The sequence below is a fragment of the Spermophilus citellus genome (genome assembly GCF_964194105.1).
Source record: "Spermophilus citellus genome assembly, chromosome: 1".
NCBI classification, from domain to species: domain Eukaryota; kingdom Metazoa; phylum Chordata; class Mammalia; order Rodentia; family Sciuridae; genus Spermophilus; species Spermophilus citellus.
In genome coordinates this window covers 9,085,991-9,113,332 of record NC_138182.1, presented here as the reverse complement: position 1 = coordinate 9,113,332, position 27,342 = coordinate 9,085,991, and the positions used below count along the sequence as shown (strand labels likewise).

Genomic DNA, 27,342 nt, shown 5'->3' with positions numbered 1-27,342 from the left:
GTAAAAAAAAAAAAAAAAAAAAAAAAAAAAAAACTCTGAACAATTTCTGGGTACTACTTTACCCACGGAGGAAATGTGAAAAGCACTTTGTAAGCTTATTCCTGATGGAAAATTGTAAGTCAACTTAACACGGCTACTATGAACTAAGTTTGAACACACATGGTTTTGCTAAAAACTGGTTTCTGATATTTTTAAGAAATTACCTGCTCTTTTAAACCAACTTTTTTCACTGGATTACAATCTCAATACATCACTTAAATTTGAACAAATGCGAACGATAATACTCTCACTTGATAGCTAGTGCTAAAAGCATTGCACACATCACCTTTTATCCTCTCCAAGTCTGCAAGGCTGCTTCTGTTACGCTGTTTACTGGTGATGAATCCTTGCTTCCCCAGTGCTGAAGTATAACACCAGAGAAGCACGCCAAGGCAAGTTTAGAGTGTAAAGTAAAAGCTTTATTTTTATATATATATATATATATATATATATATATATATATATATATATATATATATATATATATATTTAGTTTTAGGTGGATACAATGTCTTTTATTTTATTTTTATGTGGTGCTGAGAATCGAACCCAGTGCCTCATGCATGCTAGGTGAATGCACTACCACTTGAGCCACATCCTCAGCCACATAAAAGCTTTATTAAAGGACAGCAGAAAAGACTTCTTCCCGCAGGAAGAAGGGAACCCAAGAGGTGGAATCTGTGGAAGGGTGATGTCTTCCCCTTTTGATAGCTAAGGTCTTCTTTCAGCTTTCCCAGGCAGGAGACAAGAGGGCTGAAGGAGTACTATGGGTAGGAAGGACTTTTGGATTAGCATCTCCGTGTTTGCTGGGAGCTGCTTCATTAACATTTCCTTGGCATGGGCTCTGGGCCTTGGGGACATTCTCAATACCCCTTTTCCTGGACTCTATTCTCAATATGGCCTTCATTCTCCATATTGACCTAACTACACTAACTACCTATCTGTAAATCTAGCTTCACTTTTATGCTTTGTGTATATCTTTAGATAAAAATTCTTAACAAATACAATCTCAGCAACTTATTAATGAGGTACAGTCATGATTTGAATGTTGGCCTGAGGGCTGGAGCGCCAGACTTTCTTGGAGCTACTCGGCCAATTCATTTCTTGCCATTTCTGGCCACAAACAGTGGAATTCTAAGTTTAAGACGCTGGGTGAAGCTTTGAACTCTACTACTTCTCTCTAGTTACTACACGCTGTTGTACAAATCCTGCCCCAAAACACCACAACCACATGGATTCCGCACAACTGGAGGCTCACTGGGGGAGAAACGGGTGCTGAAAAATCACATAAAGTCGCCACCCGCAAAACCAGTTTTGTGGCCACATTTGATGACCGTGGCACCAAAGAGAGCACCTAGACCCAAAAACTGGGGCGGAAACGCTCCCTCGCTTCCGGAGTGCAGTGGACGCAGTGAATTGACGTCTGGACGAGGGCGGGACTTCCGCCCCACGCATTCTGTGAGAAGGAAGCTGAGAAGACACCATTTCTTGTGAAATTATAGACCCACCCTAGCAAAGCTAGCAGAATTCGAGTTATGCCTTCTGTCGTTTGTCACTCGTCTCTGGTCGCCTACCCCGGTCTTCCATCGGAATGCAAACATTTGGGATAAAGCCCTGACAAGTCAAGGCCCTGCTCTATGCCAACGCGAACCGTTCCCCGACCGCTCTCTTCCGGGAGGAGGTGTCAGCCGCCAGGAAGTGTTCTGGCGTGGGTTCCCCTTCCTGGTGCGCTCTCAGGCCAGTTCCCCGGGAAACGTGGGCTTTCGTATTGTTTTCCGCTCCTGAGTGGCAGCTGGCTCCCTGGGTTCCGGGAGGTGGCGTCACCTGACTTGTAGAAGAGCTCGAGTAAAAGGCCGACCCCGGACGCGCCTGCCCCATGGGAGTCCAGGGGCTCTGGAAGCTGCTGGAGTGCTCGGGGCGGCAGGTCAGCCCCGAGGCCCTGGAGGGGAAAGTCCTCGCTGTGGGTATCCTTCGCTCTCGGTGGCTCTTCTGCCAAGTGCAGGTGAACTTGGCGAAGTTTCTGCAGATCTGAAGTGGTGTCGTGGGTGGGAGGTCGGCATGGAGCATCCCACCCCTTCGTGTCTTCTCCTCTTCTGAGTCTAGTTCCGTTCGTGTTACTTAAGGAGGAGGCTTGTGCGACCAGGTGGTCTGACCCTTTTCTTTTGAATCGGCAGCTCCTTAAATCGTGGTTTTTGGAAGCGGGAATCCTTGTTACAACATTGGAAAAGTTTTCGAAAGTACGCAGTGAATGCTTTCCCTCCCACTCCCCGTGACTGACTTGTTACGGATAGCGGCTTGTGTGCATATTTGGCTGGTTTCGTGTCTTTGGAATTTTTGATTTTTTTTTCATTATGAAAACGTGATGCTGGTTTTAAGATTTGGACCCTTGTATTCGCTAAGTAGTGTTGCCTTGATCCAGTACCTGTTCCCTCCCCGAAGCCGCGGAGACCTTAGACCAGTGTCCTCATGGAGGACCGGGAAGAAGCCATTGCATGAAGAGGAACACTGATGATTTTAAGAACATAATGAGATAATTACCACGTTTTCCCTAGTGGATAATATTTAAATACATCCGCATTGAATGCTCAGCTTAAAAGCTTTTGTTCAGGGGACCTGGAGTTGGGGAAAAGGAAGTTTTTTGTTTTAAAGCAGCCGCGCTCTGCTGCCCCCCAGTGGTTTCTCGGTATAATTGCATTCTGAAGATGGCCTATTAGTGGATGAAAAGATGGTTTTCACTGTCAGGAACCCTTAAAACGTCAGCAAAGATTTAGGTCATTTTATAGTTAAATCCTTTTACAAGATTAAGATTTTCTAGAACTACTGATATGAAACACCAAGGTCACATTTCTAATTTTGTAGGACATCAAAGGAAGGAAAGGTAAACCATGTAATTTAGATTATATGTTTGCAGATGGCTCAAAGAGGCCCGTTTGGAATATGAAGTCATTTTTATTTTAGGCTCTTTTGAAGAACTAATCATTTAGCTAAAGAGGACTATCAGCCTAGTTACAACGATAACCTCATATACAGTACTTGATAGCTTGCATAATTGATTTTTCTTTATCTTCAGAATAATTCAGACATCTGAGATATATATTTTATTTATTTTTTGTTAATAAAGAACTTATTCACAATTATACCAGGTTCGTAGTTTGTTCTTGGGTCTCTAAATAAAGTGGTTTTGAACCATCTGAATAGTTGAATGTCTGGTTTATTTATGTGATTTAAATGGCTGTTAAATAATACACAATCAGCAGTTTAATTTTTTTTTCTTTTTTATTATGGACCTTAACATTTGTACAGAGCATGTAAGTGTATTATGAAGTTACTACACTCTATGCTATGCATACTAATGGGGATTACTTCAAAATTAACTCACGTAACTCTATAACTAAGGACATTTTTTAAATTGTTGTTCTTTTTAAATGTTATTGGTTCTTTGGGTTTTTAACATGAAATGATTTTTGGATTTGCTATAGATCTTAACTTTTCTACCCGGTGGAGAAGTTTAATTTTGCCTGACATAGCTTTCTGAAATTAGACAAGTCAAGTTATGCAAATATTTTCAGCTTGTTTGATTCTATGTATTTCTTCTCTAAGAATTTCCAGCTGAAGCTCTTAACACTGGCTGAGGATTGACACTATCCTTGATAAATTTAAAAGTACGAAAAAACCCCATCAAGTCTCTATGATTCAGTATTTTAGGCATATGGAGTTTAGTAATCTATATTTCAAAAGCTTCATATCCAGTTTTAAGAGCATGAATGAGAGTCAGTAATCTGAAATTAGATTTTGTCTGATCATAAAGTTGAGAATAAACTTACTATGCAGACAGGTAATTCCGTACAACAGTGTAGCAAGCAGACGTAGTTATTCAGTACAGTGTGGCTCTAAGACATCACTGAGTCCTGCCTCCAAGATGGGTCTAGGCCTGACCACTTCCCATGGTCTCTGCCACAGCTGCCTGCTGTCCCGGTGAGCTGTTACAGCTAAGTTAACTGGTTTCCCTGCAGTTCATTCTCGTGTTCCCCAGCGAGATCCTCGGGGTTCTGAAAGTCATCCAGTGGCTGTTTGTGATGCTTGCACATCAGTCCCACCATCCCTTCTGCCGTGTGGGCCTTGGGCATTTAAGTGGCTTTGGTCCTAGGGCATTGTGTTTGGCCTGTTCTCTCCTCCGTTCAGGTCTCTGTGTCTTCTTCAGAAGCCTTCTCTAACCCTAACCCTCAGCCCTGGTCACTCGTGTCCATTTGTTCTGCTCTTTTCTTCCTTGGTGCTCACCAACAACCCAAGTTGTTACATGTCCATTATTTATTTATTTGTCTGTGTCCCTTGTTTGGATTTAAGTTTCTCAGAGATAGGGACCACATCTGTTTTCTTCACAACTGTATCACTTGATGCATCTCCCTAGAGCCTTGTGTATGCCCAGCCCACGGCAGCACTGATGTTACAGGAATAAATAAAACCATGGTGTGCTGGGCACTAGCTGTTTTGTTGCATAGCATTTAGTTAGGTAATTGTTGATGAGCCTAAGTTTTTTTTTTTATTTTTTTTTTAATGGGTGTAAAAGTTAGGCCCTGTACATTCACTTAAATACTAAACTGCTCAGCTCATTTAATAGTAGATACTTATTTTCACTCTGATAGGCTGTGTGGAAGGGAGTGTAGTGCACAGAAGCGTGCTTTAGATGAGTGTGGCGCTCATAGGCTCTGCTTTCCTCCACTACATTGTAAACTCCTTAAGGGCAGAAACTGTCCAGTGCTGCATAGAAGAATTTCTGCCACATAATAATGCATTTTTAAATAGGGATGTGTAACAGGAGGTCTTAATCTAGGCTGGGGAGGGGACTCATAGACTGAGACCTCAGTATATGGTAACTAAACAGAGGGGGAAACTCAGAGGAAGAGGAAAGAGTATGTGAGAAGGCCCTTGAGGTAGGAAGGAGCTTAGTGGCTTAAAATGTGATGGGAGAAATGAGCAGAGGCCAGATTCAGGCGTTTTGTAGGTCATGGGGAGAACTTTGGATCCTAAAGGCAATGGGAAGCCTCAGGGGGCTTTAATTGTTGCTGAGATCCAAATGCACTTTGAAGGTGCACTAGAAGGTGGGATTGGTAGAATCTGTCAATGGTTGAAGGAGAGGAGTACTTGAGAGGACACCTGGAGTTCTCTCTGGTGAATAGGAGTGGCAGTCACCGAGGTAGGGGCCTCAGTGGCCTGGTGGACACATGGAATTCAGCTGGAAATGTCTGTGAGGCATCAGGTAGTGGTGCCAACTAGGTGTCTGGTGTGTGGTTAGGAAAGCCAGATGCACGTGGGTAGGGTGTGATGTGTGGCCGAGGTGGCCCGCGGAGTGGTGCACACAAGAGGGAAGAAGGCCTAGGAAAGGTCAAAGCTCCTCCATGGTGAGGTGGACGAGCTGGCCAAGAGAATGAGAGCAGGAAGGCGGCAGGGTGCTGGGCCACTCTATGGACAAGTACAAAGTGCATTTTCAAAGGTGCATTTGTGAGGGCTGGGGTTGTGGCTCAGTGGTAGAGCGCTCACCTAACATGTGTGAAGCCCTGGGTTTGATCCTTAGCATCACATATAAATAAATAAAATAAAGTATTGTGTCCATCTACAACTAAAAAAAATTTTTTTAAAAGGCACATTTGTTGGAAAATTTAAATGAAATCTCCAAGAAGAAAACGTAAATTACCTTTGGTTTTAGCCACAATAGCTGCTATTTAATATTTTGGTGAATGACTTTCTAGATTTTTATGTTTAACATTATAGGTATTGTAAATGGGATCATAGTGCATATATTTTTGTTACCTGTACGTTTCCTGTAGTAGTATTTGTAACTGTCTTTCTTGTCACTAAACATGCTTCTTCAGTTTCCATTTTTAAGAGCTCCTTGGTATTTTAGCAGATCCATATGTCACGATTTTAAAAATAACTCTTTTTTTAAAAAAACTGTTGGAAAGCTTTTGAATTGCTCTTCGCATTTTCCTTGCTATATACAAGCATTCTTGTAAATGAATCTTGTTAAGCCATGATGCTTCCTGAGAATGAGTGCCTGGAAATGGAATTCTTTTTTTTTTAAATTTGTTTTACTTAGTTACACATGATAGTACAATGATCTTGACATATACAATTGAATCAGATAGGATATAATTTCTCTTTTTTAAAAACATGTCTGTCTTTGAATGGTATAAAAATTTTAAGTATGTGAACAGTAGTAACAGGTTGAAGTAAAAGTTAAGTGTTCTTGTGAGATCTCGTCAGGGCCAGACGTTTTAAAATCTCAGATGAGTGGTGATCTTGGTGTTCAGTGCTTGGTATTACCAGGTATAGGAGGCTGAATTTGTGAGGATGAGGAGGACATTCCAGAACGCTTTCCTTTAACAATCCTCTCAGATATCAGCATTTGGCTCAACCAGGCGCTTAAAGGAGCCCGGGATCGCCATGGGAACGCCATAGAGAATGCCCATCTTCTCACTTTGTTTCATCGGCTCTGCAAACTCTTATTTTTTCGAATTCGCCCTATTTTTGTGTTCGATGGGGATGCTCCACTGTTGAAGAAGCAGACTTTGGTAAGTATCTTCTAATTTTATTTTCTTTTTAGAATTTTTAGATACCAAGACTTATTTTGACATATAACCAATTTAATTTCAACTACATTTTAAAATTCATCTTTAACAAACAAGCAAGTTTTTCTTTTTTAAAGACGGTTTATTATAGTACATCATGGTAGGATGATAAAATTTAACTAGAACTACTAGAATTCTTGAACTTGAGAGTTTTATCTTTAGAGTATCTGTTTAGGTATTCCACATTTATTCCCACTATGCTACCATTGCTCAGAACCTTAAGGAAAACCTGTTTAAGATTTCCCTGAAAGTGAGATTGGTACCACGCCTTCTTTTAAAGGTGGGTCGCGTCTCAGGAGGCCGCAGTGTGGTGTGGTTGAAGGTGGTGATGAAGTGGATTATCCAGGGAGGAATTTGGGCCTGATATAAAAGATTGAAAATGATTTTCCTTATTGTTCTGAAAGTAGTTTAAAAAAATTTCAAGCAATCCAAATAATAATAATAATTTATATGACTTTTATATGTAGAAAATGCCAGCTCATCAGTTTATAATCATGTCAGACAAATTATTATCCAAGTAAGGATATAGAGTAGAAGTGAGGATTCATAAATTCATAATGCTTGAGCACATTTGTTAACTCTGTATACATGTCTAGACCTGAATGTTTTAGTTTGCCATACTCTGTGTCAAGTCCTTTTTTGGAAAGATTAGAAAGGAAAAGAGGATATCTTTGCTATTCCTGCCTATTTCAACCATAAGCACAGATTGTTTCATTTATCCCTAGTTGGATTTTCCTTTTAAGATGTTTCTGTACATTTTAGGGTTTCTTCTGACAGAATCTTGGATGTTGAGGGGCAGAGTTACATACAAGTAATGCATTTTTATAAAAAAGTAATATCGAAAATTGTTTCTGGCATAACAGCATTTTAAAGAATTAATGTTGTCATTCATTTTGGGAAACATTTATTTGATTACATATCAAGTTTTAGGCTTCTTGGGCCATATTAAAAGACATTTAAAAGAGCCTGAAAGTAACAAATAATTCCCCCAATATACTATATAAGTAATAGGTGGAAGCTCTGGGTGCCCTTCACGTAGCGGAAACCTGAGGGTGCTCACTGGAGGAGACACTGGAACAGCTGTCATCTCAAAACTCAGACAAGCCAAATTTTATGGGAAAAACAAATCACAGAAATGTTCTTAGTAGACTGATAACTCTGTGTCGAATCTTATGTCCTTACTTTTCATAGGCAAAAAGAAGGCAGAGGAAGGATTTGGCCTCCAGTGACTCCAGAAAAACTACAGAGAAGCTTCTGAAAACATTTTTGAAAAGACAGGCTATCAAAACCGCCTTCAGCAGCAAAAGGCAAGAGGGGAATTACAGTGATTTGGGAGATTAATTAAAAATGTTTCACTTTTGTATTGCTTTCCTAGGGTTCTCATTCTCTAACTTTAATTCTCAACAGAAAATAGAGAGTGAAATGAGAGGGATAAGTAGAATGTCCTTGGTTCTGATAGTTTGAATTGGTGAACCTTCCCCTTCCAGGAGAATCAGCATTGCTAATGAGCAAAGGCTTACATTTCATTCATTCATTCATTGATTTTGTGGTGCGAGGGTTGAGCTCCAGGCCCCTCATGTGCTGGGCAAGTGCTTGTCACAGAGCTGCCCGCCTAGCCCGACTTGGTTCTTAATAAAGCTCCATCTTCTGACTGTGGGTGGGCTGTGGCCAAGGCTGAGGAGCCCCTGTGAGTCCCCTTCTTTCCTCTGGGCTGTATTTAGCTCCCACCACGCTGGAGAGCCCGCCAGGAGGGGGAGAGCCACTGCCTTTGAGCAGGCTTGGTAGGCAGTGTGGGAAGATGACCAACTCAAAATACGTTTTTATATGTTCTCTGTTTACAGTTATGTTTGCTTTTCAGAAATGAAGCATTACCCAGTCTTACACAAGTTCGAAGAGAGGATGACATCTACGTTTTGCCACCTTTACAAGAGGAAGAAAAACATAGGTAAGTATTTAATTATTTAAGAATATTACTTTAGTGATTGTGGTATTGAGATAGTAAAACTTTATGTTTTACCTACATGATAAGGCATGTGGGGATTTATTAGTGAACCTTCTCTATACCCTTCAGAATGTGTTCCAAAATCCAGGTTTGTCATTTTCTGACTTGTCTTTGTGCTTTGGAGATCTGTTGCTCTTTTGCATACTGAAGAGCCTTTGCTAGCACTGGATTTATAAGTTGGAAGAAAGCATTTTGGTTCTCTTACACTTTGCTTGATGCGCTCTCGCCACTGCTTCGTCTCTCACCATGTGCTGAGACACCACATGTCACACCCTTGCTGCTCAGTTCAGGGGGCACTGTGCACTTTGGTGTGCTGGCTTTTCAGCCCTGAGGTCAGATCACTTGTCCTGCTGGCCTGTGTTCTGGGACTGTGCCTTTCAGTGCTCTCTGTGAGCCCCTCCTCTTCTGGTAGCCTGTTCGCCTCCTGCAGCTTCTGTGTTTGGTGTGTAGGTGGAGGACTAGTAGTCTTGTGGCTTATTTTCGTCCTTAGCCCCATTCCCAAGAGACAAGGCAACAGGGGCTGAGCCCAGGTCATTTCCTTACTTAAAGCACTTCTGTCTATTTCTTGAGGATAAATGTCAACCCTTAATCACACTGCTCCAGCTTCATCTTCTGGTCGTCACACTGGCCACACGCAGGCTTTCTTTCTCTTGTTTTTAGATAGTTCTAAAGCTTAGTTCTTCTGTCTGGAAAACTTCCCTCCATGAATCTCTCTGTACCCCACAACTGGACACCACATTTACTAGTGGCTGAATCCAGCCAGTGTAATTTAGGAGACATGGACAGTTTTCACGGCTCCCCAAGTGGGACTGAGACGACTCTCCTGGGTGCACCTTCAGCAGCCTGCCCTTCCCTCACGGTGCAGGCTTTGAGGTCATGTTGTGGTTGCCGACTTACCTGTGCCCCCCACCAGACAGTGCGGCCCCTGGCGCCCAGGTCTTAGTGGCTTATTTGCTGTTGTTGCCCAAGATGTTGCAGCGTCTTGCACTCAGTAAATCATTAGGCTTCAAAATGATCTTAGGTTTTGTAAATATGTGTTTGACTTTCAGTTCAGAAGAAGAAGATGAAAAAGAGTGGCAAGAAAGAATGGATCAGAAACAAGCATTACAGGTATTTAAATAATTCTGAAATTCAGAATGTATTTTGTTATTTGAAATGAGTAACATGAAAATACTATTGATTAGTTATTGTATATTAATCAAAGTCCCTGAAAAAAGTAAGTAAATACATATTCCCTTTCTATTGTGTGTATTTATATGCATATATGTACATATTTGTGCATTTATGTGTGTGTATAAATACAAACTCGCCCATATACACATGTGTGGAATTGCCATTATATATATCTGTTTGTCCAAAATAGCTATTTTCTTTATAGCCAATCAAATGACCAATCAATAAATAGTAATACGTGCCTATGTAGAATATAGAAAGCATACCATCTGGACTAACTTGGAGTAACATTTTGGTATATTGTAGATCACGTTCCCCACCCCATCTGGTTGAATACCTGTGTTTGTATTTGGGTGTGCGAATATGCACCAAATGTACGTGTGTATATGCACTTGTCTGTGTGCATGTCTGCCTACTTTCTAGTTATCTGTTATCATGTAATTTGGTATAGAAGTGGGCATTTTCACATTCTGTCTTGGTCTGGGTATTGATCTGCTCATTTAGGTACTGCTCTCTTGGAGCCCACCACGTAGGTAAAGGTCAGTCTACAGCCAGGGCTGGACTTGTATGTCCAGTTGTTGACGCTGGCTGTCAGATAGACCTCACTGAGGCTGGCCACCAGAACACCTGTGTGTGGCCTCCACATGGCCTGGGCTTTTTCCCAGCATGGTAGCTGTGTTCCAAGGACAAGCATTCCCAAAAAAAAAAAAAAAATGTTCCAGGCAGGAACTTCGCTGTCTTTCTAACCAAGCTTTGGAAGTTATATAGTATCTTTCTACCACTTTCTATTAGTTAGAAGTCAGTTCCTAGGGCCAGTGCCTATTTAAGAAGAGAATTAGACAAGAATGTCAATGAATCTGGATGTGTTTTAACATTCTCACTGCACATATTTTAATGAATAATGTTTTTATAAATTCAAGTCATACTGTATATAAAAGTTTTTAAAATGAACATATTCTCAAGTTTCCTAGTAAAGCAGATAACATTCTTTGATAACCACATTCATTTGAGTATAACAGTGAATTGAACTAAGTGTATGAAATGTAAATTTCATTGTGTTATATTTTACTCTTTTCAGGAAGAGTTCTTCCATAATCCTCACTCAATAGATATTGAGTCTGAGGACTTCACCAGTCTACCCCCGGAAGTAAAGCATGAAATCTTGACAGATATGAAAGAATTTACCAAGCGGAGAAGAACATTGTTTGAAGCAATGCCAGAGGTGACATAGATATTAGTATACAGTAGTATGTTAATATTTAGAATAGAAAAACATCAGCAGAACTTTTTATTAGAAAGAAGAGAAATTTGATAAGCAATACTGAAATTATATGTTAATTTCTGGTGATAGAGTTGAAAAGGCCAGGAAGGAAATGCAACAGGCTGTCCTGACATTGTCCCTGGGCAGTGACACAATGGGCAATTTTTTTTTTCCTTTGTCATTTGAGCTTCTTCAAATATTCTGTAATTAACATATTAAGGGGAAATAGTTACATTAAGTTTAGAAGTCCATTCTAATGCTGGTTTGGAGTCTGAGAGTAACATCTGTGTTATAAATTTTCCATCTTAAAGTAAATGTTACAATCCATTATAACTGTTTGCACAGTTGTGACTCAATCCATAGTTTTAGCATAAAACAGAAGTATTTTTGTTGTTTAAGAACATGTATATTTAATGATGAAGGAAAGATTAGTAAATACTCACAGTTACCTTCTCTTTGTAAATTGCAACCAATAATCTTGTTTTATACTCTTAATGGAAAGTACATTCTCTAAGTATGTAACCTGAATATCTATCTGGCATAGAATGCAAAATTGATGAGATTAAACATTATCTCTGAGGGAAAAAAAATGAATTCACCAAGCAAAGAACAACATTATTTGAAGCAATGCAGAGGTGAAATGGGCATTAGTTACAATTCCATAGTTGTTCTTTTGCCCACTGCAGGACAGAAGCAAATCTTGTGACATTATCCCTACTGAGGGACATAGTAATTTTTTTAAAAAGAGTTTTCTGCAGATTTTGAGTACTTCTTCAATTGACATGAGAAGTAGGAAAAGGGCAGGATATGTTTCTATTCCTTTCACTTTCTTCTGTTTTCCCATGTGGGATGTGAAGATGGGAAAGTACTGAGGTGCCAAGAAATGAGATGCTTGGGTCTTTGGGTGTACAGAAGTAAATTAATTTTTATTTCAGGGAAAAATATTTGAGCCTCTTGTGTGTATCAGGCATTTTATTTCACACAGGATTTCCGTAGTACTTGAGGAAATAGGACACAGTTCTTCCTTACCTGCTCCTCCTCTCCTCCTTAGGGCAGCGTCTTGGGTGCAGTACTGAAAGGTGGTGTGGAATAGCAGCTTGTTCCATCTCTCATTTTGATGGAACAGAGATGTTCTGAGTCTTCCGGGTTTTGTATCACCTGCATGTTGTGTAAAGGTGATGTTGATGCTAGTTGTGAGGGTGAGCAGTAGTACTAATAGTAATAGTAGTAGCTCAATTTTGTAAATCTGTCTGCTTTGGATCCCATATCTACTACTTATTAGCCATGTGCCTCTGGGCAAGTTACTTAACCTCATTTGCAGAAGGGAAATAATGTCTCATAGGGTGGTTGTGAGAAATAATTGAGATGGTTTATATCAAAGTGTATAGAAGAATGCCCTTTACAGGAAAGCTTTGTAAATTTTACTATGACTCTTAATAATTGTGATTGCTGTGACTTATGGTGTATGTCTTCTATGGGCCAAGGACAGTGTTGGGCACTTGCATTCTAGATTATGTGTTAAGCCATGACCAAGATTGTTATGTGTATACTCAATAAATATTTTTGATTAAATTGTGACAGTACCCATAATTTCTATATTTTTTTGCTTAATTCTTTTGTTTTAAAGATTATTTTTTAAAGGCAGTTATAGTCTGTCCTAGTGTCAGTTTTTATTTTTAAATATGTTACAATATTGTAAAATAAACCAATGTATTTGTATAATATGAAACTACCACTAATTAAAATGGGCAATTATTCTTTGTCCCCTTTTGGGGGAAAAGGTGGAATAGTGTCTGTATTAAATGTAAAACGGTAATTTTATTTGTTAATTTTGCCTCTAGGAGTCCAATGACTTTTCACAGTACCAACTCAAAGGCTTGCTTAAAAAAAACTATCTAAACCAGCACATAGAAAATGTCCAGAAAGAAATGAATCAACAGCACTCAGGACAGATCCAGAAGCAGTATGAAGAAGAAGGGGGTTTTCTGAAGGAGGTAGAATCGAGGAGAGTGGTCTCTGAGGACACTTCACACTACATCTTGATAAAAGGTATGTAGTGGTTCTGAGTTCAGTAAACTACCGGTCCTGGATAATGCTAGTGAGGTCTTGCTTATGCAGCTATAAATGAATGAACCCAAAGCCAACCCAGTTTAAAATTAACTAATTTGCTGCTTAACTAATCTATTAGCTAAAAATTAATTGCTGCTTAGCAAAAATTGTAACTTCATTTATGGGAACCAATGATGTCTCGTTCATCTTTCTAGAAGTATATGGTCACACTGTGAACTATGTGGTGAGAAGTGTTTTACTTTTTCTTAAGGTGTTCAAGCTAAGAAAGTGGAAGATGTGAGTTTGGAGTCTCTTCCTTCTTCCAGCAAAATGCACAACATTTCTTTTGACATGAAGTCATCTCCCTGTGAAAACCCAAAGCCAGAGAAAGAACCTGATGCCACCCCTCCTTCTCCAAGAACACTGCTAGCTCTGCAAGCCGCCATGCTGGGCAGTAGCTCCGAAGAGGAGCCTGAGAGTGGAGCCCCAAAGCAGCACAGCAAGAGGGGTGCTGCTCCAGACCAAGGCTCCGTATCACCACGGACCCTCTTGGCCATTCAGAGAGCTCTTGATGATGACGAAAATGTGGGAGTGAGTGCCGGGGACACCATGCAGGCAGGAGGGCCAGGAGTGAGGACGCTGCTTAGAGACAGCCCCGGCAAAGAGCATGCTGAAGGGCCTAAAGTGAGAGAAGGGGGAGCAGGGCTGCTCACCACGGGCCCCCCTCCAGCCAACGTGCACTTCCTGGAGGAGCCCGGGGCCAGCCCTGGCAGTGGAGAGGAGCTGACAGACTCGGCGCATTTGTTGAGCACTGTAGTTAGTCAAGGCAGTAAGTCTGACGTTCCAGAAGAACACATGCCACTCACTCACACGGAGAAGGGAGTCTCTCAGATGAACAGTGAGTCCACAGATAAGGCTAGGAAGGGTCCTCTTCCACACAGTGACAGGCCTGGGCTCCCCCTGGGACAGGAACTGACACAGACACCTCCCACAAGCACAGCTTCTGAACCCAGGAGCGAAGCACATGCTGAGGAGCTCGAGCTGCGGGCAGGTCCTGGCCCTTCCCAGGGTGGATATGATTCTGCTTTGTCAAGCGATGATGAAAGAGAAGCTGGAGCAAAGCCCGCTGAGGTCGCTGGCATCAGCACTTTACAAGAAAGGAGGGACATAGTAAGTGTCCCTTCAGAGGCAGTAGGTAACCTAGAAAATGCCGTGCCCTTAAACGCTGCAGAGCGCGAGGATTTCCCAAAAACCACCCAGGAATGCGAGATAACTACACCCGCGGGCCAGGAGCTAGTGTCAGTCCTGAATTCCTTGGAACCAGTGGAGATGGAGTCTGAAGAAAGTGAATCTGATGGTAAGCGCTGTGCTATTTCCGAGCGGCAGAGGTGGGGTGGGAGCTGAGAGGCCCCTTAGCGTAGCCCCGTTTCCACTTTTTACAGATGAGAAACCAGAAAGAGGGGAAATGACTTTGCAGGGACTCACAGCTGGGACTGCGTCCTCATCCGTCCTGCTTTGCAAAGCTCCATCATTGTTGGCTATAAAGTGGGGGTAGTGCCCTAGAGGGAGAAGGCAGAGCTGGGGTTTTCCTTTAGCTCTCAGGCTCCTTTGCCAGTACCTCAGTGACAAGCACTTTGTATTTGTTTTATCATTTCTTACTTTGTCTGCCACTGTTGTTAGGCTTTCTCCCCATGGATATGATATATGTGTCTATTTCTGTATGCACTTATATGCTGCTGGTGCTCATTATGTGTAGATGCTACATTTGTATAAAATTATTTGTAACTCTAGAGTCAGTACTTAGTGTCGTTTGCCAACATTGCAGGGTGTGGGGATTTCTATCGCCACACTATCCCCCAATGAGATCTGCCTTGATTCAGCGCTCCTGCAGAGAAGGCCAGAGGGTGGGAACAGTGGGGTGGCAGTGTAGTAGAAGCAGCTGCAGCGTTGGGGTTTGCATCCCAACTTCAGAACTTGTGAGTAGGGCCACCTCGGGGAAGCCACCCAACACTTCTGAACCTCGTTCCTTGTTGTAAAATGGAGAAAATGTAATCTGCCAAGATGGGTTGTTTAGTAGGACCAAAGTGTATGTGCAACATGTTCATATAGATACACATATTTCCCTGCAGGAGCAATGACCCTCTTTTTGCCAATATAGTGTTCACGTAACTTTATAAACCAAACCCTGCATGACGAAGATCTTTGTACACATACACTCTCACCTTGTGTCCTGGTGTCTGTTGGACCTCTACATTCTAAACTCATGATTTCCCAGTTGAGATTAATAAGTACAGTGCACCTGAACACACGTGTAGACACTTGTTTTTGTATCCATTGATAACTTTATCTGTGTAAATTGTAGCTATGATAGTTACCAAATGGGGCTTTCTAACTGCCTCATTCCTTGTATATTTATCAGTGGGCACCCTACTATAAGGAAGATCTGTCTCTACTCCCTCATTTATTTTTATTTTTTTCTGTGTGGCCTCCTGGATTCTGGCTTTATTCAGTGAGTTACAATCTGATACTCTGACAGTTTATTTTTTTGCTTGAGTTGTCCCAGCTTTGGCCAGTGGGGCCTCTTCAGTCTGGCTCCTGTGGCTTTCGACAATCCCCCCTTACAGTTTGAGCATTTCCTTACTTTCTGGCCTAGATGTTCCAGGCCTGTGTTGCACTCATGCCCTGACCCTGATCTTCTCACCAAAGACCCCTTCTTCTTTCAGGGAGCATGATGTTTAGAAAGCATGGCTGGGTGCAAAGTGCTCACTGTTTCCCTCAGCACCAGAGCCTGGAGCTACATTTACGTATACATACACAGATGCATGTGTGCACACATCTATCTTTGTATTAAGATCCAGGTGTTCACACTGATATCTGTAATTCCCAACATCCAGGGTTTATTCTAACCTCCCCTGTCTTTATAATTTTCTTTTTTTAAAATATTTTTTTAGTTGTAGATGGACATTTTTTGTTAGTTTATTTTTATGTGGTGCTGGGGATTGAACCCAGTGCCTCATGCCCCTATCATTTTCTCAACAGTGAGAAACTTCCTCCCATTATCTTCAATATATTTACCTATCTGCTATTTCTTTCTTTATCTATAATGATCTCCCCTTACCTCTGGCTCCTCCTCGGTCTGGTCCTCTCTGTCCTGATTGTTTCCTCACACAAATACGTGCAAGCTCCCTCCCCTGAAAGCAAGGAATGGAACCAATATATATTTATTAAGAAAAAAATAACAAGAGAAGAGGAAAGGAATGTGGAAGAGAAAGAACTATTTCTCTAAGTATTACCCAGGATTCTTTCAGCTTTATTTACTCTTTTCATAGTGAAATGGCATAAAGTCATATTTAACAATCTATACTTGATAATTTTTCTTTTTGAATTTTTTAAAAAAATATTTTTTATACCTTTATCTTGTTTGTTTATTTTTTATGTGGTGCTGGGGATCGAACCCAGTGCCTCACACATGCTAGGCAAGTGCTCTACCACTGACACAACCCCAGACTCCTTTTGAATTTTAAAAACAATATTAGTTAACTTAGGACATATAACAGTTGATTAATCTAATATGCAAATCTTAGAGTTTGATTCCTACCTTCAAAGACAAGTCTATCTAATTGAAAAGGCTTGTTTTGAAGTTACAGGCATTTGTGATTGAGTTTGTTTAACAGTAACATTAATTGCATGTATTCTACTAAACTCAGATTTTCTCTTTGGAGACAACATTTTTCAGGGTTCTTCAGAAAGGTGTTGATGGTTTCAGGATAATTTCCATGTTCCGGTTGCAGATGAAGTGACCCTGTTATTTTGGTACAGGAAGCTTCATTGAAGTGCAGAATGTGACAAGTGATGATGAACTTGAAGCTTCTGAACCTTCCTCTGAACAAAGTGAAGAGGAGCCAAGAGGAACTGAGGAGGAAGAAGCCCCTGGTGGCACCCAGAGCCTCCTACAGGACAACTCAGAAGGCGAGGACTCTGATACTGACCCACGCAAAGAAGCTGAAAAGCAAGCAGAAGACTCCCTGGATGAATGGCAAGATATCAACTTGGTAATAATGCAGCATGTTTCAACTTATTGCTAAGAAGCTGACCTCAGTAGCATTTGAGTTTTAAGAGTTGTTGGATGAAAATTTATTAGCTGATTGCAATGAATCTTCTTGTTGATGGCTTCTTTTCTATCTAGATTACTGTCTGGGATAGACTCTGCTTTTCTTGTGACTTAGTGAGGGAGCTCAGGTATTATAGTCTTGCTCAGAAATCTATGTGGAATGCTTCATGAAGAGAAGAAGGTTGTTGATATTTTCAGTCAGACTAAATGCAGGCTTTTTGTAACAAATGAACTTAATTGGATTATTAATATAATTATCTGCAAATGAAAAATGATTCTATAGGAGGAGCTGGAAACCCTGGAGAGCAACCTCTTAGCACAACAGAATTCACTCAAAGCTCAGAAGCAGCAGCAAGAGCGGATGGCTGCCACTGTGACGGGACAGATGTTCCTGGAAAGCCAGGTGTGTTCCTTGGCTGGGGCATCCGCATCCCTTCCTTAGACCCCAGGGAAGGCTGGATGGCATGTGGTTGCGCTGCTCCCTCTGGCTGCGGCCTGGGTGCATTTCCCCAGGGCTGTTGTGTCTGATTGCAGGAGCTCCTGCGCCTGTTTGGCATTCCCTACATCGAGGCTCCCATGGAGGCGGAGGCGCAGTGTGCCATCCTGGACCTCACCGACCAGACTTCTGGAACCATCACCGATGATAGTGACATCTGGCTGTTTGGAGCACGGCATGTCTATAAGAACTTTTTCAATAAAAACAAATATGTAGAATATTACCAATATGTGGACTTTCACAACCAATTAGGTAAGACCTCAGAGTAGATTTCTGAAATTTACCTTTGCTATTTGCCTTATGCATTGTTTTCTTTCCAGGGAACTAATTTGATGCCTTAATGGAAATGGTTAGGTGCATACAAGTTTTCATATAAGAGATCTTTTACTTAAGTGGAGAAATAGGATTTTGAAAACTGGACTTCAATCAAAGTCCTGGTATGTTTAGTTTTTTTTCTGAGCTTAATCATCTGACCTGGTTAGTTACTAGTCATTAGCTCTCCAGAGTGAACCAGGGTAGGAGAGAGGAATTGGGTGGAGTGACTCCTGCCCATGGCCCATGCTGGTGTTCCTGGTATTGGTTACTCTTTCTGCAAATACCACATCAAGTGATCCCTGAATGCCAGTTATTCTTGACAGGGAGATGGAATGAAGCAGTCTAATAGGAGAAACAGATAATGAGCAAATGTATAAGTTATTGACAGTTTGGAGAAACTGTATTTATAGGTAGCCTTAGGGGCCTGAAGGAGACCTGCAAGTGCTTTAGAGGAGCACTTGGTGATCAGTGCTCAAAGGGACTAGCAAGTGCAGAGGCCCTGAGGCACAAGTCCCCTCCCAGGAGGCTAGCAGGAGTGGGAAGAGTTCCGTGGTGGGGAGTATGGAGAGACCTGGGTCAAGGCCATTGTGGTATGCTGGAGGAGGGAGTGTGGGCCAGCTGGTGTGGGAGGGGAGAGGAGAGGAACAAGGTACCAAGCAGCCTGTGGTGTGGGCCCACCATCAACAGGATGAGGGAGACTAGGAAGAGGAGTGGAACTGGGAGAGGAAAGAGTTCAGGCTGGAATGTGTCAAATTTGATATGCCCATGGGATCCCCAAGTGGAGATACAGAGTTTGTAGTTGAATATTTGCAACTGTGGTTCAGAGACAGCCAAGCTGGATGGTTAAATTCAAAGGTTAGCATGTAGAGGAAATTTGAAGCTGTGAGAACAGAGAAACTTTAAAAATCTGAACAGAATGCCATTTTAAAAAATCTATTTCAGGTAATAAAAGGAGATATCTTTGGCTGTTGAGTGTGTGTGTATATAACATTTATATAACATTTATGTAAATTATGTAATTTATGTGATTATGTTTATAAATGTTATAAAATAAATATTTAAATTAAAATTGCTACTCTTGTAGGATTAGACCGGAACAAATTAATAAACTTGGCCTATTTGCTTGGAAGTGATTACACTGAAGGAATACCGACTGTAGGCTGTGTAACAGCCATGGAGATTCTCAATGAATTCCCTGGACGTGGCCTGGAACCTCTCCTAAAATTCTCGTAAGTTCTTTCTACAGTTCTTTAGTTCAGATGTTTGTATAAATACCCATTCTAGCAAATGGAACTTTTTCTCAAGTCACGAGCTGTCACAGATCACTGTGGACTGAGAGACTAGCACGAGGTGCCCGTTGATCCCCTGGAGTCCTCATGAGATCAGAGTCAGTTTCCTTCTTGAGTGGCACCAGGCTTCTCCTGGTCCCAGGGGAGGAGTGTACAAGCCATTTTGTCCATTCAAGTATTTATTGAATCCTTAGATGCTGCAGGCCTTGGGGATATGAAGGATGAGCAAGTCACTGCCTGAGGGGCTTCCCGTGCCCTTGGGGTGTGAGGAGCAAAGGTGCTTGCACTGTGTGTTCAGTGTTCTGAGGCCTCCAGGTGGCTGTCCTGTTCCTCTCCTTGTGAATTCTGTGGTATGTCCAGTTGTGGAATCTCATTTGGTCTAGAGCCCAGAGTCGTGCAGTTCAGCTATTAGTTCTGGTGACTCTGAGATGGTAGGAGTCATCAGCACATCTGTGAAAGTAGTTCTTTCTTGGGGCTCTAGCTCAGCGGTAGAGCATTTGACTAGCACGCATGGGGCCCCAGCACTGCAAAAGAAGAAAAAAAAAAAAAAAGAAGAGACAGTTTGCACACACCATAAAAGTCACCCCTGAAGTGACTAGTTCTGTGGTGTTTAGCATAATCACAAGACGTGATGGCATCTTCTGGCCTTGGTAGCAATTTGATTTCGTATTCTCTTCAGTTATATCTCCTCTGTCCTGTGGTTGGAAAATGTGGGATGTTCTGGTCTGGAGAACCAGTGATCAGAGTCACTGGATGAAATAAGAAATTGTAGTACTGACTGCTGGCCTATATTCAGACTTACCACACACACCAGTGTATCTTATTAATGCTTTCTTTATCTCTCTTCCCATATTTTTCTTATTGTTGATGAAATTTATGTACCAGGGTTAAGTTACTAGGTCACTCATATATCATGATAGGTAAATAACTTGGAAAAAAATGCCAAGTAACTTTATTATACAAATAAAATAAATACATAACAATTTGTAAAGTGTGGATTAAAAAGGACCTACTTTAAATATTTTGCTTTATATATTTTAAACTTTTCTATGCACATTATACTCAATGTACATTGTAATTACTTTTTTAAACCAGGTTGAAACTGTGTTGTATACTTAGAGTCAGCTTTAGCAGTTTCTCTCTTTGATCTTCTAGCTGCTTAAAGACAAGATGGGAGCAGCCTGGTTCCTGCCTGACTCAGAGGTTTAGGATGGTGCAGAGTTAATGAGGAGGAGTGGTGGGAGGCCAGTGGAGCTGAGTGTGCGACCGTGCTTTTCTGTTCTCATCATCTCCTAACCAGACCCTGGCTAGTCAATCATTCTTCAAAGTGGAGCTATTCTGGGCCAGCAGGCTGTGTGTAGTCAACTGATTCTGGTTTGGCCTACTCTCTGTGTACTTTCATAGAGCCTCAATTTTTGAACTGGCTACCAACATTTGAATCTGGGGTGATTTCACAAGAAAATTTAGCTTCTCTTTGGGGAGGTGGTTCCCTAATTGTCCCACAGCAGCTGAGCTGGAGCAGCAGCTGCTTCCCTCCTACACACCAGTCCTTCAGTTTCGTCACAGGTGCCACTATGCCCTGCTCTCCTCCCACAGCCACTCTGATTGACAGATGCCACAGTTCGTCCTAGATGTTAAGTGTCTGGCCCTCTTGCTTAAGGAGTAGTGGTCTTTTTGGCTCCATGAGCCCAGTGTGCTGAGCACATTCTCCTATCTGGCAGTCATGATGAAAATTCAAAAGTGAAGCAGTGGTGGCAGGCTCATGGGCATTTCCCCAGGACACCCTCGGAAACAGTGTTATAAAAGTGATGAAGATAGATGACGATTATTATTAATTATTTGTGTGTGTGTGTGTGTGTGTGTGTGTGTGTGTTTTGATTCAACGAAGACTGCAGTTAGTCTTTTCAACAATAGATGGCACTCGTGTGTCATGAGGTGGAATGCAGGCTGATACCACTCCATGAATTAGTTCCCAACACCAGTAAGTGGGAGAAGCAGTGATTTTTGGTTTTGGTTTTGCTTTTTTGTGGGTCAGGGGACAGGTGTGTTCCATTGAGTCCATGGATTGGTGAGGGTTATTTTTATGTTTTTAACTTTATGCTGTTTATTTTTCCTGGTGTTCTGCTGTTGCAGTACAAACTACCTTGTAATTTCAGGGGCTTCAAATGGCAGAAGTCATTGATTTTGCTCATGAATCTAAAGTTTAGTCAGCTTCCTGGGTGTGTTTTGTTTCTGCTCCATGTTGTTTGAACAGCTCATCTGGGCTCAAGGATCTGTTTAAATAGCTGACACACACGTTGACCAGGTGGTCTTACTGTCACTGGGAGTCCAGACAAAGCTGTGGGTGGGGCTTTGCACCCACTCCATCTGGACCTGCTCGTGAGACTGGCTTCCTCAAAGCCTGGTGGCTGCTTCCAAGAGCAAATGTTCCAAGAGGCAGGAAGAGGAAAGTGGAAAGGATATCCTCCTAGCCCAGCATAGAGTTACTTCCTGTCTGTTACCCTGGCCAGCCAGTCCCAGAGCGTCTGGCCCCACTTCTTTCTTTCTTTTCATAGGTACATATTAATTATACAGAATATTGGGCTTTATTGTAGAATTTTCATACATGCGTATAATTCAATAAATTTAATTCCCCAGAACCTCCCCCAGTCCCACATTTTTATGGAAAGAATGTAAAAAAAAAAAGTGGCTTTCTTTAACCACAATGGATGAGTTCAAGAAATAATAGATGAGTATTAGAATGGAAAAAATTGAAAAATGGATAAAATATAAAGAAAAAATAGCCATATCTTTGCTTAGAACATCGCTTAACACACAAGAAAGTAATATTTTGTATTATTATTTATTATTTTTAATATCTGTTGACCTTTTTCCATTATATGTTCCCCTCTGGGAAAAGAAATGATAGGATGCTTTTTGTTGACTTATGTTTTTCAACTATAAAATTTATCATGTTCTTGGCATTTTCACCTTTTATTGAATACTCTTGTATTCATCGATGCATTTTGTTAGAGGTGAAAATGCAGATACGTTGCTTCATTTTACTACTGAGAAGGAGACCTGGAGAAATTGTGTGTTAGTGTAATTATGCATGAAGGCTCTGGGAGAGGCTTCTCACTTCCAACTACAAATCTTGAGCAAGTTTCTTCTTTCTGAGTTCAGTTTCTTCTTTAGGTGAGGCTGATGATAGGACTCTGCTTGTATGGTTGATTATTGGGTAGATAAAATATTGAACAGTACCAAGTACAGAGACATCATTTAATAAATGTTCCCTATCACTATTCCTCGTGGTTAATAATACTGAAAGCAATACAATTAGTGTTCTATACATCATTCACTTTGCACTGGAGTTAGGATTTGATTTTTCCATTTCTGAACTCTACCTTCAGTTCTTTACCCCCAGTGTATGCACTACACTGTCTCATTACTTTATAAATATTTTCTTTACCTTATAGAGAGTGGTGGCATGAAGCTCAAAAAAATAAGAAGATAAGACCCAATCCTTATGACACCAAAGTGAAGAAAAAACTACGGAAATTGCAACTCACACCTGGTTTCCCTAACCCAGCGGTTGCGGATGCTTACCTCAGACCTGTGGTGGATGACTCAAAGGGCTCCTTTCTGTGGGGGAAACCGGATCTTGACAAAATTAGAGAGTATCCTTGAATCTCTGCAAACATAAGGGACATTAAGCCATAGTAAGGCTTGTTAAACTTTTGAACAAGAACTTGGATCATTTTCCCCTGATATCACATTCACTTGAAACCCTCCTTTTAGTTCCTTTTTCCCTCTCAGTATTAAAGAGGATCTTCTTTCAGATAAGCCATGATAGCATTCATAGACATGAACACATACTTAAGTACTATTTATTTTGAAAAAATAGGAAAGATGATGATGATTTTTTTTTTGTGTGTGTGTGGTGCTGGGGTTGAACCCGGGGCCTCACGAGTGCTGGGCAAGTGCTCTCTCTGCCACCGAGCTGCATCCCAGCCCCACATAATTTTGTCCTTTTTATTGCTGGTTTTCTATTTTGTATACTTAAATTTAAGTATTTCAGTTGATGTTTAAAATGTTACAGTAGAATTAATCTAGCTACAGTTTATTTTTTTCTTTCATAGACAAGATATCTGAAACATTTTATTCTAAGTCAGACTTTTCATAGTCAAAAGGCTGATGTCGTAAAATGAGGGTGGAGTTTCTTCTGCCTTACAGGATTGAAAAGAACATACTGCAAGATGATCATGTTGGAATAATTTGTTATCTTTTTATCATTAATGTTTTAAATATGAAAATCTTTTGGAAGGGAATAAAGGGTCAGTTCTTTGGATCTTTTATTTATCACTTGTTAAGTACCTCTGAAAGCATTTATAATCTTAACTGCCTGCATATTTTGTCAGCGGTATTTTGGATGGAACAGGACTAAAACGGATGAATCTCTATTTCCGGTATTAAAGCAACTGGATGTCCAGCAGGTAATCAGGTGGCTCTTTCCCTGATTTCACACTGAAGGGTGAACTTAGTAGGGCTTTGATTGGCAACTGTTGAAGAACAGCTAGTTAACTCTTTGGGTATGCAACATACATTTATGATGCATACCCAAAGAGTTAACTAGCTGTTCTTCAACAGCTGCCAATCATTTTAGGTAAAGAACAGAGGAAAATAGAAAAAGAATAATTGGACTTAGTCTTCACTTCACAATATCTCTCTTAGTGCTGGACTGTGATGGCCTTTCATGTTCATTCTGACTTTGAAAAAAAACAATAATTAATTTCACACTAAGCACTTCTGATTAAAAATATTACCCTCTTGGTGTTATTGTCATTTTTTAAAAGCTTAGGAAATGTCTAATCCAGAACAGTTCTGGTCATTAGGGTTTCTCAATTATAAGCACTTCTTAATTTATGATTTTTATATAGATCTTTATAGTAGAAGCTCAGTCATTATAGCATATCAGTAAGAGAGGATCTGGAGGAGGAGAGGCCTTGAAGGACCCTTTCCTCTGGGCAGGTGAGTGGATCTTGCTCTGTCCATGTGTTCTTGCTCACTTAAAGCAAGTCTTTGCCCACCACGGAAGCAATCCACAAAGCACACTCTCAAATCCACTGTTTAGCACAAATGAAAAAATATCTTTTAAGATAATTGAGTGAATTTCCATTAAGTCTGGTCAATTTTGGAAAAAAAAAATAAGCAAAACTGATGTAAAGAGCATTTCCAGGGGATCCCTCTTGTTTGTTGGAAGACCTTTCTCTGCTGAAAGCATCGCCCAGCTGAGAGTGAGGCTGTTTCTCACTGACTGGTTGCTCCTCGGCTCTAGATACATTTTGTTGTAGAACTTTCTCCTTTCCCACTATTGAACTTAATATAAGTTTATTTCTCTAAACTTGGAAAGTGTAAATAATGTTGTGATGGACATTAAGCCTAAAACTTTTCTCACATGTAAGTATTTTTAAAGAGTATCTTCCCAAGGCGTGAATACTTTTTACAGCTCTTAGTATAACCTGTGAGCTTGCCTCCTGGAGGTACTATATGATCATATCATGTTTTAAGGAGAAGGAGACGTAGGACTTAGAAACAAGCCCAATGAAATTTTATTGCTTGAGAAGACGATTCTTTTCGAGTATCGCAGAAGAGATTCGTTGTTGGAGATGTGGACAGAGGACTTAGTCGACAGAGTGAGTGCAGATATTGCTTTCAGTGTCATTTAGACCTCACTGAGATCCACTGTCAGTAATTGGAAGAGAACTGGCTTTTGGAAGATGTAAATTAGCATTCTCTGAAGTGGGAATCCCATGTGAGCAGTCAAGGCGGAGCTTGTTGATATGGTGTGGAAATTTGTCTGATTGGTCTGTGATTTTGTTCTAGACCCAGCTCCGGATCGATTCTTTCTTCAGACTGGCTCAGCAGGAGAAGCAGGATGCTCAACGCATCAAGAGCCAGCGGCTCCACAGGGCCGTGACGTGTTTGCTGAGGAAGGAGAGGGAGGCGGCGGCCAGCCAGGTGGAGGGCGAGGGCGAGATGCGGGGCGCGGCCCAGGGCGGCGCCCAGAAGAGGAGCCTCCCCGAGGAACCGCAGGAGGCCTCGAGCCTGAAGAGGAGGAGGCTGTCGGAGTCTGGAGGCCCCGAGGGTTGCGGGGGGTTTCTGGGGGTGAGCTGCCTCTCGGAGTCCGGTGCCTCTTCGGGTGAGGACGCCGGAGGTTCCCCGCCGAGGAACGTGCGCAGGAGGGGAGCTGGGGGAGAGCGGCCCGGGGACCCCCGCGCTCCCGTGCCGGAGGCCGGGGTGGGCACCAGCAGCTCCAGCGAGGACGAGGAGCCCCGCGGCCGGAGCGCCAGGGCCGCCCTGGTGACGGCCAGGCCCGTGTTTGGGAGGAGGAAAGGGAAGCCGAGACGTGGCCGGGGAAGAGCGAGGAAAACCTGATTCAGAATCCGCCTTCTCGGTGGCTGTGAGGGGCACGGTGGAATTAAAAGTGTCGGCACGGTCTGGTATCCAGTGCGTGGTTCTTAAAAAGATCGGGGCGGACCTGACAGTGCCAGCGGGTCGCGTTGGACCCGTGTCCTCTCTTCCTGATTCCCTACCTTACACTGTCTGGCGCTTTCTGACCACAGAAGGAAAAATAGAACAAAGGATCTACATGGCCAGCGCCATCTCAGAATGCCTCCCCTCTGACTCGTACCTAGGTGAGAAGAAAGACACCTGTAGGTTTAGGAACAAATAGTAATAGAGTCCTGCTCCCCACTGCTTGCTCTTCTCCCTCAAGCTCTTCTTAAAATGATCGCAGGAGGGACCCTCACTGCTGGAGCATATTTGAAGAACATGATTGGTGTGATTTTAGCAATTAGGAAACCTGACTGAGGCGCTTCTTCTTCCTGTGACCATTAATGATGGGAACCTCTGCACCCTAATGTTTGCTTTTCCACTACTTCAGTTGTCAGAAGCTGACTTCTCTGTAAATAAATTTGGTGGCTCAGGGGTTCATCAAGCCAGTGTAGGTGGGTCCACTTTAGGTGTTGACTACTGTTGGCACAGCTCTTTGTCCAGTGGTCAGCCTAGGTTACTTTAGGATTACTAGGCGGAGATCTCCAGCAAGAGCTACTCCTGGATTCCTGATTGCTTAGTACTAACAATGTATGGATAATACTGCCTGCTACTCTGAGTCTAGGGTACCTTCAGATGTGCCTTCCCAAGTTCATAATCCTTCTGGTATCTTTCATATTTCCATCTTTCCTTGTTTCCACCATTTGGCCTTCAAATTGAAAATCTTCACCAAAGAAAATAAGATACAAACAGATACTTTTCTCTACCACGCGGCCTGCGCAGTGGTTTCATTAATGAGGTTCTGGCATTAAGTTAGTTAGAAGAGATCAAAATAAAACACACAAACCAGTACCTTATTTTACATTGCTAGGTCCGAGACGGCTCGCCTCCCTGATTCCCGCCTCCAGCCGCCCAGCAGGGCAGCGAGGATTACTCTGGGCTAGCAGGAGAGAGAGAGAGCGAACACGCCGGGGAGTAGCCTTTTATTTGGGGGGACAAGAGATTCAGGGGAGAATTCCATCCAATGAAGGTTGAGGGGGGGCTGTACTCCAAGGTCAGGGTCAGTGATTGGGTCTCCAGGGTCAGTGGTCACGCACACCCCCACACGGATGGGCTCTCTCATCAGGAAAGGGTCGGGATAGCTCCGACACAGCCAGAGCGCCTCAGGCCCTTAACGGGAGTCACCCAATCACGTGTCAGAATGGCTCCCCACATATTCCCCCTTTCTATTCTTAACAATGAGGCAGCGGTTCACTCTCTGGAGTCCCCGGATTCTTGATTGGAAGACTCGCCATCCTATAGTTACAATACAAAAGAGAATTAACAGCAAAGAGAATAATCCAATAATGTACCAAGCGGAGTGCTTAAGAATATTTCCAGGGTTGAATCCATTTAACTCCTTCAATATTTGGTTAGCCAAAGAAGAAGGATCTGAAAAATTAGCTCTATT

General features: G+C 42.0%; 1 protein-coding gene across 2 annotated transcripts; it reads left to right on the top strand.

Annotated features, from left to right (window-relative positions):
• The first annotated feature begins 1,492 nt into the window (after window positions 1-1,492).
• Window positions 1,493-25,834, top strand: ERCC5 (ERCC excision repair 5, endonuclease). 2 transcript variants are annotated; one of them, XM_081290234.1, is made up of 15 exons: window positions 1,493-2,003; window positions 6,433-6,608; window positions 7,857-7,972; window positions 8,524-8,610; window positions 9,717-9,777; window positions 10,919-11,062; window positions 12,943-13,150; window positions 13,422-14,507; window positions 16,970-17,202; window positions 17,545-17,664; window positions 17,796-18,009; window positions 19,157-19,301; window positions 22,817-23,017; window positions 23,749-23,833; window positions 25,224-25,834. In XM_081290234.1, the coding sequence occupies exons 1-15, from the start codon at window positions 1,916-1,918 to the stop codon at window positions 25,773-25,775; spliced, it is 3,516 nt and encodes a 1,171-aa protein (XP_081146360.1). In that variant the 5' UTR covers window positions 1,493-1,915; the 3' UTR covers window positions 25,776-25,834. The 2 variants fall into 2 exon arrangements, with proteins under 2 accessions (XP_081146360.1, XP_081146359.1); XM_081290233.1 differs by having other exon boundaries at window positions 23,759-23,833; window positions 25,224-25,361.
• Window positions 25,835-27,342: the final 1,508 nt, after the last annotated feature.

Excerpts from the sequence above, each read along its gene's own strand:
- ERCC5 (XM_081290234.1), top strand. The coding sequence starts at position 1,916 with ATGGGAGTCCAGGGGCTCTGGAAGCTGCTGGAGTGCTCGGGGCGGCAG. Across the intron at positions 9,778-10,918 it reads ATCAGAAACAAGCATTACAG|GAAGAGTTCTTCCATAATCC; the intron begins GTATTTAAATAA and ends TACTCTTTTCAG. Across the intron at positions 23,018-23,748 it reads GATCTTGACAAAATTAGAGA|ATTTTGTCAGCGGTATTTTG; the intron begins GTATCCTTGAAT and ends AACTGCCTGCAT.